Source organism: Brachyhypopomus gauderio, chromosome 2, assembly GCF_052324685.1.
Source record: "Brachyhypopomus gauderio isolate BG-103 chromosome 2, BGAUD_0.2, whole genome shotgun sequence".
Taxonomy (NCBI): Eukaryota; Metazoa; Chordata; class Actinopteri; order Gymnotiformes; family Hypopomidae; genus Brachyhypopomus; species Brachyhypopomus gauderio.
Window position 1 is genome coordinate 28,319,453 of NC_135212.1, and position 12,610 is coordinate 28,332,062.

At 45.9% G+C, this 12,610-nt stretch overlaps 1 protein-coding gene across 1 annotated transcript in view; it reads right to left on the bottom strand.

Moving 5' to 3' along the window:
- The window catches only part of LOC143497502 (voltage-dependent calcium channel subunit alpha-2/delta-1), a 71,633-nt gene that overhangs the window by 4,478 nt on the left and 54,545 nt on the right, over positions 1 to 12,610 (bottom strand). Inside the window, exons 22-36 of the mRNA XM_076993376.1 lie at positions 12,013 to 12,086; positions 8,893 to 8,953; positions 8,468 to 8,565; positions 7,163 to 7,244; positions 6,468 to 6,530; positions 5,880 to 5,983; positions 4,958 to 5,044; positions 4,563 to 4,630; positions 4,349 to 4,387; positions 4,189 to 4,260; positions 2,767 to 2,919; positions 2,537 to 2,589; positions 2,314 to 2,369; positions 1,953 to 2,079; positions 369 to 481 (exon numbers count right to left, since the gene is read on the bottom strand). Of these exons, the coding sequence (XP_076849491.1) occupies positions 369 to 481; positions 1,953 to 2,079; positions 2,314 to 2,369; positions 2,537 to 2,589; positions 2,767 to 2,919; positions 4,189 to 4,260; positions 4,349 to 4,387; positions 4,563 to 4,630; positions 4,958 to 5,044; positions 5,880 to 5,983; positions 6,468 to 6,530; positions 7,163 to 7,244; positions 8,468 to 8,565; positions 8,893 to 8,953; positions 12,013 to 12,086 (1,250 nt within the window). The remainder of the gene's footprint in view (positions 1 to 368; positions 482 to 1,952; positions 2,080 to 2,313; positions 2,370 to 2,536; positions 2,590 to 2,766; positions 2,920 to 4,188; positions 4,261 to 4,348; positions 4,388 to 4,562; positions 4,631 to 4,957; positions 5,045 to 5,879; positions 5,984 to 6,467; positions 6,531 to 7,162; positions 7,245 to 8,467; positions 8,566 to 8,892; positions 8,954 to 12,012; positions 12,087 to 12,610) is intronic.

Sequence of the window (12,610 nt, forward strand, 5' to 3'; positions counted from 1 at the left end):
ACTGTTCCTGACAGTAAACAGGCCTGTTTTTCTTTGACACTACTGTACAAAGAGCCTTTATGGTCTGTAGCACCAGCAGACCGGTGTACATAACAGCCCTCGGCACACCTGGTCTTGAGTTTAGTGGTCGCCCCTGACCTAGTTCACACTGTGTGTGCCATGAGGACTACATTGTAAATATATCTTTAGATGTCTTAAATCAGGAACACTACGCCATGTAGTTCCACCACCCTCGAGACCTGAAAGTGGAGTCTGAAGTCATAGGTTAACACGGAGCTCAGAGGCACAGGGCACCACGCTTCCGCACTACGTCACTAGGGGGCATGCGTGCGGGCGTCGCTGCAGGACACAGCCCTGCAGAAGGATACAGGGCTGCTCGGCCTGTCTCAACACCTTCCCGTCGCAGGACAGACAGGTGCTCCTGGCGTCGGTGATGAGGAACACCAGGTTGGTACTTGGGAGCTTCTCAGCCCGGTACATTCTGGGGAAGAGAAAAACAATAAATACACCCACAACACTTAAGCATGTGACCCCAGAAGAGGAAAGATGATCAAGAAGGAAAAAAAAAAAAACCGCCTCCGCCTTAAACATGTGCAAATGCTTCGCACTCATGCAAAGCTAAACATTTAGCTGGTGATTCGTCAAAATATACAAAACGTCAGTCAGTGTATTTCTTTTTTAAACACCCATTACTGGTCAAGTAGTGAGCACTTGGTGCTAACACACCGACCATGTGCTAAAGTCTTTAGCGAGTGTGATCTTAGATCAGCGTGTCCTGTTGGAAACCTCCACTGGTTTTGCAGCGTGTTACATGTGCAGCGCTGGATGCTTTCTGGGCAGCTCAACATCACTCTGTTTTCTCTCAGCTGCCCTCTTTGGAACAGAGTGACTCATCACTTTGTAGTGCAGTGTGTGGGGAGAAAGCAAATGTGCGCACATGTGGGTGTATGTGTGTGTGCAGGTGTGCATGCGTGTGTGTGTGTGTGTGTGTGTGTGAGTGTGTGTGTGGGGTGTGTGTGTGTGTGTGTGGGTGTGTGTGTGTGTGTGGATGTGTGTGTGTGTGTGTGTGTGTGTGTGTGTGTGGGGTGTGTGTGTGTGTGTGTGTGTGTGTGTGTGTGTGTGTGTGTGTGTGTGTGTGTGTGTGTGTGTAGATGCACACTGATCTCCTGTATATAAAAGACCAGCCACCTCTGCTTAGTTTTTTTCTATAGTATCGTAGCCGGTCCTGGTGTAGTGATGCACACGTCTGCGCGGCACAGTTAGTGTTCGCTTTATACGCAGCATGTCGACCTGCAACGGCTCTGGTCACAGTAACGTTCAGAAGCAGCTTTTCATTCCTGTTTGAAATGCAGATTTCCTTCTTGATCGCAGGTTTGCACCAGATCTCCGCGTGTCGCATTCCTGCAGCCCGAGCGGGGGCACGGCCGTGCGAGGGGGGATTGAGTTACGCGCTCTCAAAGCGCGCCGTACTCCCGCCATCTCACAAATGGATTTCTCTTTATGGCGCTCGTTAAACTTTACATGTCGAAAGTAGTTAACATGGAAGAAAAACTATCGTACACAGAGTTGCACGCGGGCCTCGTAAAGGCGGGCCGGCCCGCCGGGCCGACCCTCCAGACACCTCTCACGTTCCCGGAGATCCATCAGAGCCGCCAACAGCAGGATTTACGGCCGGCGGGATATCGGACGGATCAAGGGGACGTGGGCTCGGGCAGCCAGAGGAAGGATGAGGGGGTCTGGGAGCTGAGGCCCCGTGGCCAGAGGAGGAGAACACAGGAGGCGAGTCATCCCTCTCTGGGGGGTCATACAGATGAGCAACAATCCAGGAGGAGAAAAGAGTGGGCAAAATGCACATGGAAAAACGCACACACAAAAACACACGCGCAAGGACAAAAACACACACATACAGAGGCAGACACACAACAAACAGAGTTCTCCTCCTCTCCCCTCACCTTGAGCAGTTCCCACAGTCCAACACACCATGGAAAGACCTGTTATCATTCTCAAAGAAATACTGAGTCTGCTCTGTTATACAGCTCTCTTTAGAGTATGCGTCAGAGAGGTCTTCCTCTGCGTAGGCTGGAAAATACACACACACACACACACACACACACACACACACACACACACACACACATACACATACACACAAATTACAAACATACATATGTGCTCAACTGAGGTAGAGAGAAAGTGTGTGTGTGTGTGTGTGTGTGTGTGTGTGTGTGTGTGTGTGTGTGTGTGTGTGTGTGTGTGTGTGTGTACATGTTTTGTAAATATATATAGGGAGAGCTGAAAGAGAAATCAACCTACCTGCCTCCAGGATGCTCGGGAGAGTGATGCTGAGGATGAGGTGCTGTAGCATTGACCTGAGGAAGAGAGAACGACAGAGAGGACGAAAAAGAGAACAAAAGAGAACAAAAGAGAATGAAAGAATGAGAGAATGAAAGAACAAAAGACAGAATGAAAGAGAGAACACCTTCATAAATCTGTAGCCTCAGAGGAGATAATGCTGGACCCACACAAGTCCACTTACCAGGCAGCTGTGGTCGCCCACCAGCCCACACTCAGAAGGTCTGCTACAGTCGGCTGAAACAAAGCACACACACACACACACACACACACACACACACACACACACACACACACACACACACACACACACACAGCATGAATATGAATATGCACTTATGCAAGTGTATGAACATCTCAGACATCTCAGATACACACGAGCATGCATGTGCACGCACACACAGCCTCTCCTACCACGTAGATGGATCGAGGTCCAGCACCTGTCTTGTGATCGCGCTCAGGGTCGCACACTGACTGGTAGTCGTAGGTTTTATTAAAGGAGTATAGAGAAGTGTTCACCAGACTGATCATCAGTACAGGGTCCACCTCACCGAAGAACTGACCTATCTGAATAGGCCAAACAAGCACGCACACACACACACACACACACACACACACACACACACACACACACACACACACACACACACACACACACACACAGAAAACATTCTCATTTCATATTAAACACAGAATCACTATCTAGAGTCTCTAGAAATGATAATTTCTTTCAATATGCATGAAAGAATATGTAATACCTTAAATTTTTTTGCTAAGAAATAAAAGTATTATAATGTTAAGGAGATGTTAAGACAACATTACGGAGATGTTATGAAGATGTAAAGGAGATATTAAGGAGATATTAAGAAGACATTGAGATGTTAAGGAGAGGTTAAGATGTTAAGGGGAAATTAAGACGACATTAAGGAGATGTTAAGGAGATATTAAGGAGATGTTATGGAGATGTTTAGGAGATATTAAGGAGATGTTAAGAAGACATTGAGATGTTAAAGAGATAATAAGGAGATGTTAAGAAGACATTGAGATGTTAAAGAGATAATAAGGAGATGTTAAGAAGACATTGAGATGATGAGGAGATGTTAAGGACTCTTGCAAGAGAATAAATGGTAAGAGCAAAGGAAGCACCAGAGAGCAGTGATCATGATTCACTTCCAGGACCCCCCACCCAAACCCAGGACCCCCCACCCAAACCCAGGACCCCCAACCAAACCCAGGACCCCCCACCCAAACCCAGGACCCCCACCCAAACCCAGGACCCCCAACCAAACCCAGGACCCCCCACCCAAACCCAGGACCCCCACCCAAACCCAGGACCCCCCACCCAAACTCCATTCTTCATCTGCTTGTTCACTAGCACAGCATATCAGGGGTGTTGAATAAAGAAATCACATTGATAACCACCTGGGCTTAATTAACACTTAAAGCATACTCATTCAGGTCCAGCTGTAATTAACACCTACAACACTCATTCAGGTCCAGCTGTAATTAACACCTACAACACTCATTCAGGTCCAGCTGTAATTAACACCTACAACACTCATTCAGGTCCAGCTGTAATTAACACCTACAACACTCATTCAGGTCCAGCTGTAATTAACACCTACAACACTCATTCAGGTCCAGCTGTAATTAACATTTTGTATTTTATAAACTTATGTTACAAAAATGAGGCACCATTGCTTGCATCATCATGCACCCATCTCGCTTATGAAAAACCAATTTCTGGCCATATCCCAGCCAGTTCTGGGGTTACGGTTGGACCTTGTGGCGGTGTCGGAGCGGTAAGACTGGGGCGGCCACGCCTGGACGTCTCACCTGTGCAATGTACTCGTCCTGGTTGGACATGAGCAGGAAGCCTCCGTCATCCAGGATCACGCAGTCCACGTGCTGTTTGAAAACACAGCAAACACAGCCAATGAGCCAGCAGGAGAGCCTCACAGAAGATGACGGACCACCAGGTGGAGCAGATCCAGACCTTATCGTTCCTCAGGCACCCGCAGATCTCGTCCTTGCACTGTGGGGAGGAGAGATCGGGAGAATCGCACGCCGAGAATTCACCAAACGGGCACTTGCATCATTTATTTAGACTGAGTCAGGCCATCACGCCTCCAGCCATGCTGTATGAGCCTGTGTGGCAAGCCTGGAGCTAAATGGCTTCCACATGTTCAGATAAGGAGAGTTTCACTTACGTTTATCTTCAAGGTGGCATTCATGAAGCTGTTCATCCAGGCAGACACATTGAGTTTGACGCCCACCACTGCAAAAGAACAAGTTACACACAAACGTTCCCACTGCAGTGGGACTGCAGCCAGAGCTTTTAAGGCCATGCGTCAATGAGCCTGACCGCTGCCTCCCTGACCACCTGGGATCTGAGCAGCAGACTGACAGCAGCCACTCCAGGACAATAAAACATACATCACAAACCTAGTTTTAATAAGACCTTTCCCAAAAGTCTTTATTGGATGTGTAATATAATATGTTCATGTAATATATGATGATCATGTGGTAATGTAAAAGAGACTTTAATTCAGCTGAATTAATACAATGAAAGTTGCGTTGATCTGCAATTATTATGTGTGCTCACCAGCTGGTTTGAGTTTGATTCCTTTGAAGTCCAGTTCTACGGCTTTACTGACCAAAATACCAGACTCATAGCTGGACTCCCTGCTCTCTGTTTAACAGAGGGAGAAAAGTGCGCACACACACACACACACACACACACACACACACACACACACACACACACACACACACACACACACACACACACACACACACACACACACACACACATCCCTACTCAGTGTATGTACCAAGCTGAAAGATCACAACTCTAACTATTATTAGGCCCAACTGTAAACGGACTGCAGATCAAAAGTCATAGCAGCAGCCCTGAGTACTGCTGGTGCACACAACCCACAAAGGGCTCACGTTAAGGGATTTCTGCTCTATAAATCAGAACTAAACCTGAAACAATGGCTTAATGCATCCTCGCAAGCTTGATTCTAGGCATACCCTAGAGATGTGTTGTACTTGTGTGTGCTCAAGCATGTGTGTGTGTGTGTGTGTGTGTGTGTGTGTGTGTGTGTGTGTGTGTGTGTGTGTGTGTGTGTGTGTGTGTGTGTGTGTGTGTGTGTGTGTGTGTGTGAGAGTGCGTGTGTGTGTGTGAGAGTGCGTGTGTGTGTGTGTGAGTGAGCATTCCAGACCACACATGCATGCAGGTGAGGAAAAGTCATTTGATGGAAATCCCCAAGTAATATAGTTTATGCCATCTTGGAAGGACAAGACAAAGTGCACACACACATTATATAGAGGCAGAGCTGTGTTCTACACCAGCATGACAAAGACATGGTCTACAAACACACATTCACGTGTACACACACATGCCCACACGCACACATACATGAACACACACACCCACACACACACACCCACGCACAAATACACACTATGCAAACTCCAGTAAACGTAATATCTGGGCAGTGGGAGCGGGACGCATCTCTTACTGTTGACATAGGGGGCAGTGAAGATGTAAATGTCATTGTCTAAACTCCTTTTGTAGAAGCTGGAGTCGTAGGTCTCTGTGTTCTCGTTCCAGTCCTCTGCAGCACTGACATACAGACAGACAGAGTCAGAACAGTAATACATATTTATATTTATCAGGCTATGTCCTGTAATATATAACGAAATATTAAATAGTACAGCCGGATTAATGCACAAAATGAAAAAAATGGTAAATGGATTAAAACATATTTGTTCAGTTTGTTTCCAAACACCTTCTGACAACATTCTGATGCCGTCCTGCTGTTGTGTACCACAGGAACTAGTGTATGAACTCAAATTCACCCTTAAACAGAACCATTATTATTGGAGAAGGGGAGAGATAGGAGAGAGAGAGAAAAATGTGGTGTAGAGTTCCAATGTACCAGAAACTCTCTCACACTTACTGAATCTTTCTCAAAATACATGTTCTTAACATATGGATGAGATACAAGTATCCAAACTGAATGAAAAGCACATACCTGCTGAATCTCACTATAGACAAATAACACATGTCCACTGGTATAACCACAACTAAAATAAGTATCTCTCACCTTTTAGGGTAAACTCTCGTGATTCCACCCTCAGTGGCCACAAACCTGGCTAACACGCCTTCTCTGCAACACATCGCAAAGTACACAACACGTTCAGCCCTGACAAGCACATCTCCATTTTAGCAGGTACTCAGCCACACAAGATGCTCGAGAGTCCATTGTTAAACTAAAGTGAGTCAGGTTAAGTGATTTACTGTAAGTCACTGTGGCAATGTGAGGGAGAGAAAGGCTTCCGGGGAAAATTAAAGCACTCCAAGTCCAATTAGTAAAATGACGCAGAAACTGAACCCTATTCCTCAAAGTGACATATCCTGGCCTTTACACTACTTCAGAAAAGAAAAAACGAACTCCAGCATACTGAATAGATTAAAATCTTTCTCTCCTCACAGATGGTCGGGTTCTTTGATGCAAGTATTTATTAGTGATGGACAAAATAGTACAGAGCGTTAGAAGTAGTATTCGCGTTAGACAGTATTCTTATTTATGGAGGAAGGGCATTAAACTGTTTTACACTCTCTTTACCGATGTACTGTGTAGTATTTGATATGTTGCTGGCACTTATGTTGCTTTTAAGAAGTCTGTTCATCAAAAAAACACGTCCAAACATAACCACCGACATATTTACGCTCTCTGGAGCTGCTGAGGTGTCATGGCTTACAGAGTAAATGTGTCTGGCCGCTGCATGAATGACTTACACAGTCTGCTCCTTCCAGAGCTGGACCAGGTCAGCAGTAAGACCAGCATCCAGCAGAAGCCTGTTGACTAGACTGACATTACCTGGCACACACAGAGAGACAGAGAGAGAGAGAGAGAGGGGGGAGGATCCCTTTGAGGTAGTCAGGGTTCAGGTTTACCATTTAGGGGATACTTTTCTGACTATGTATTTCCATTCTGATAGACATGTTATGATTTAAATCAATGGTCAACACTGGCAGTTAAGTGCTGCTAAAAATAATTTATGGAAAAACTGCAAATGGGTAGAAATCCTTTTAAGTCTGAGTTTAGGATATATCTTAGTCAGGTGTCCCATTACTGAGCTTGATGAGTTTTCCTACATTCCTGACGACATTTTTATTCTTCAGGAATATACTTGAGCTTGTAGTACCATCTGCTTGTATTTCACAAATCAAAATGGTGCGTGACTACATGTTTTTTATTTAAACAATAAAAATCTAACAATAAAATATTTTATGAGGTTTGATTCATTTTGTCTAATAAAAATATCTGTCCATTAAACAAACATTTGGACCACTGTGTAGCATCTAGAAGTGGCCTTCATGTACCTCAAAGTATTAAACTTTACAGCTTAGCTATAGACATCCAAACACACACACACGCACACGCACACACAAACACACACACACACACACACACACACACACACACACACACACACACACACACACACACACACACACACACACACACACACACTCACTCACGCACACACACTTAAATATAATCCCTTTATTGTGTGGTGTGTATGTGACAGGAGTATAAGCAGTGAGTCATTAGATGCTGTGAGTTGGGATGACAGAGCGTAGTGTCACTGCAGGCCAGACTAATCAATTACTGCGCCTGATTCAATCTGTACACTCAGGAGTCACCTTCACACAGAGTCAATAGGACACGCTGTGACATCATTTGAGTGGGAAAGTACCTGAGTCAGCAGCTGAAAGAAAGAACAGCCCCCTCAAAGATATGAAGTCATCCATCGATTTGCATACATCAGAGCAATATGCTCTGTAAAAGGACCAAAGCTTTGATAATGATTTCACAGCACAGTTATGCCAAGGCTGACGTAGTTCAACCCTCAAGGCACATTCTGTTGAAGAATTAAGTTTCTTTGGTGTATTTCTTGACTCCTGACATATATTACAGTATATTATTCATGCCAATACACTTGAAGGTCCAACATCATTTGTTCCTTCTAATTACTTTGTGTTTGCTTACCCAAGGTGCTCTGCAATCATCTGAGCGAGGTGAAAGAATCCACTTACATGTTGGGTCACTGGGGGTTCTCTTGTCAATGTAGTGTTTGAGGTCTATGAGGAGCTGCGTGCTATTGGTGGATAGTTTCAGGTCCTGGCAGTATTCTCTACACAAAGGCATTAGAGTCCACTGTTAGTATCAGAGAAAAGAGGTTTATATATATGCACTGCCAGGATTTATGTTTGCTGATGTACTAATATCTGTGTTTGCTTTTTTATGTTGAGAGTATGATGTACAGGGAGTGCATAAAATATCCGATCTGTGTGTCGTACATTGTCAGAGCTGTTAAGTGAAGGCAAGTGGGATGTCTGATGATGTAAATTTATGGGCTTTCCAAGACTTGGTTTGAATATCAGACACATAAACCTGTCGCTACTAAAGACAATGGAGGGGGGTCTGTGTTTTCTCACACGTCTCTGTGTGTTTGACCTACCTGGGTGCTATAAAGGTGTAACCATACTCCTCAAATTTCTCCACTTGCATAGTCTCTGAAACTGCAGAGAAGGAGAAGTGACATCAGAACCCCACGTGCGACTGCAATGAAACGTGACGCCAACACATTCACATACGGACGCGTGAACGAATGAACAAATGAACAAATCATAATCAAATCAAATAATCTAATACATATACGTCAGCACAGGAGAGTACAACAGGCTGCAAAGCAAACTGCAATCACGCATCACGTAACGAACACAATACGTGCAAAACAATAAAAGCCCCTGTTGGTCTCACACACTCACACATTCGCCACTGCGATAGGATGGCTGAATCAGGTCTGAAATGATAGTGGGTGACAGAAACATGCGATTGGAGGGAAGATAAAATGCTAAAGCAGATTGCTGAAATGAGAGAGAGAGAGAGAGAGAGAGAGAGAGAGAGAGAGAGACAGAGAGAGAGAGGGAGAGAGAGAAGGAGAGAGAGGAAGAGAGAGACACAGAGAGAGAGAGAGAGAGAGACAGAGAGAGAGAGAGAGAGACACAGAGAGAGAGAGAGAGAGAGAGAGAGAGACAGAGAGAGAGAGAGACAGAGAGAGAGAGAGAGAGACACAGAGAGAGAGAGAGAGAGAGAGAGAGAGAGAGAGAAAGAGAAAGAGAGAGAGAGAGAGAGAGACAGAGAGAGAGAGAGAAAGAGAAAGAGAGAGAGAGGGGGGGTTGGTTCAAAAGTGTTGTACTTGCCCTTGTCCCCTGTAGTGAAAACCCCAGATTAGACAAGAGAGGGAAAGACAGGGTTACACAAATAAAAGCAGTCAGCATTGCGAAGGCCATAATTGTCATACAGGTCATTTCATATAGAACAGGCAGGGCAAGAGGCTGCATGATGTGTCCTGCTGATGTTCGCTGGGCTTCCAGACACACACGCCTCTACTCACTCACACTGGAGCAGCTGCACAGAGCCTCACCACACACACACACACACACACACACACCAAGGGGGGGGGGGGGGGGTATTGCTGCCCCACACAAGACGCTGGGGCTCGTCCTGCAGTTCTGCTCCAACTAACTGCAATAAATCCAGAGTGCGCCTGTCTCCTGGGTTTAGGACTGAGGCTCGAGGTTGGAGAGTGCATGAGCTAAACACTGAGAAATGTAAGACATGCTCAACTTCATCAGACATGCACGCCATCGCCACTGGCACACGATTAGAGAAGGCAAGTTATTAAAAATTAGCTCAGCCGTCTTCAGCTCGGCTGTGGTAGTGTGGAGCAGCTAATATCATCAGGGTGATGAATGCTGCACCGGCCCGGCCCGCTTTGATGAAGGTGCTGCTTAAGGAGTGTTATGATGCGGCGCAGAGGGACGCCAAGGCCCGATCTGCTTTAGACTGGACCTGCTGGTGTAATCAGGCATGTTAGCTGCACTGAACTCAGCAGGTGTATCATGTGTGTTTCTGTTTGTGAGCTCTAATACAGGCAATCGCACTCAGGACCGCATGACGCACGTCAGAGATTATGAAGACATCTGTGTTGAGCTCTTTGAAACTCCTGGTCATGTAATTACTTCCATACGCTGCTTTTGCAGCTTTTGCTTACGAGCAAACTCACAACAAACCCAACAGAGACACCACGGCTGTCCGGCTGTGGGGCAAAAGGCGTGAAGGCTGGGCGTGGCCTGCTCATGCTCCTCCCATTACTGTGCCGCACGGCTCCCCAGAGCCTCTCTCTCGCCTCCCGGCCCAGCGGAGTGAGGGGTGGGGAGGGCGGAGGGAGGAACGAGGCCCCTACAGGAGCGCTGGGGTTGGAGCGGCGGGCACCGTGGGGGCCCCCGCGAGACAGCCCCCCACCCATCACCACCTCCACCTGGCCTGGCTCTGAACAAGGCCATAAACATGGGCCTGCCTGCCTTACGCCAGGGGAGGAGAGTGACCAGACTGGGGAGGCAGGGAGCTGACACACACACACACAAACACACACACACACACGCCTATGTATGCACGCTCATAGCTGCAGGAGGATGCATCAGACTCTTTCTCTGTCTCCTGGGGCAACCTTAAGCTCGTGAAACCTGAAGTTGAAAGGGACAGATGGATCTACACTCTGGCCGTAGATCAGACTGACAACTGACATCAAACTGATACATGACAAAACTGGGCTTTACAATTCGGCGTAATACTGTGATAGCAGCTTTTAACAGTGATTAATAGCATTTTTTGCAGTAGATCTGATGCACAGGCCAGAACCATCTGTTCCAGCAATAACCAAAGTCCAGGCTGAAGGCACCAGAGGGTGTGACCACTAACAGAAGAGGGTGTTTGGGGGATAGGGGGCCTTTCACTGAGACTACATATTCCACGATCCTTGTGCACAGTATAATAATCAGAGATCTACTGTACAGGCAGCATAAAAACAGCTGTGCACACACACTTTATAAGTAATCACACACACAGAGTGATCTATCAGTAATCACACACAGTGATTTATCTGTAATCACACACAGAGTGATTTATCAGTGAACAGACAGGGACATTTGCACATGAATAACACCAACGATACAGGGTCCAATGTCAAAGAAGAATGTTATATTAGTTCAAGCAGGTATGTACGGAGTTTCTGCAGGACCATGAATGCGCATATTACTTAAGAACGTGAAATGTTGTTCTGATGCTTTTGGTTTTTCTGTCAAAATTCAAATGTCTAATAACTAGTAAAAAAAAAATTTGAAAAAGTCTATATATATATATATATATATATATATATATATATATATATGTGTGTGTGTGTGTGTGTGTGTGTGTGTGTGTGTGTGTTTCATTTGGTGGGTTGTGTGTTTGTGTGTGTACGCTCAGACAGGGTGGAGACCAACTGGACCTGTGCTTCACACAGCAAGCAGCCTTAGAAAGACCCAAATCGTTCCATCTTACACACACACACACACACACACACACACACACACACACACACACACACACACACACACACACACACACACACACACACACACACACACACACACACACACAGAGCCCCAGTGCAGACATTTCTAGAAACCACCACAACTGAGATCATCTGTCCCACTTAAAGGCAGAGGAGTGAGCAGTGTGCACAGATACTCACACATGGCTGGCTTTATGTCTCCTAGGGTTGCCTCAATGTAATGCATGTTGTATTCAGGCAAAACCAAGGCCAAGCTGCAGAAAACACACACACACACACACACACACACACACACACACACACACACACACACACACACACACACACACACACACATACACACATACACTCATACACACACACACACACCCCAAATTAAACACATTTCAAGTCTGTTATGTTAAAGGAACTGTTGAACACATTAAATCAAACAGGAAAACAAGAAAACAAACAGGGCGAGTAGCTCTGTGAGCAAACCTGTAGTCTGTGAACTCACCTGTGTTCTGTCAAAACACCTCTAGTCTGTGAACACACCTGTGCTCTGTCAAAACACCTCTAGTCTGTGAACACACCTGTGTTCTGTGAACTCACCTGTAGTCTGTGAACACACCTGTGCTCTGTCAAAACACCGGTGCTTTGTCAAAACACCTGTAGTCTGTGAACACACCTCTACTCTGTAAACACACCTGTGGTCTGTGAACACACCTCTAGTCTGTGAACACACATGTGGTCTGTGAAAACACATGTGGTCTGTGAACACACCTCTAGTCTGTGAACA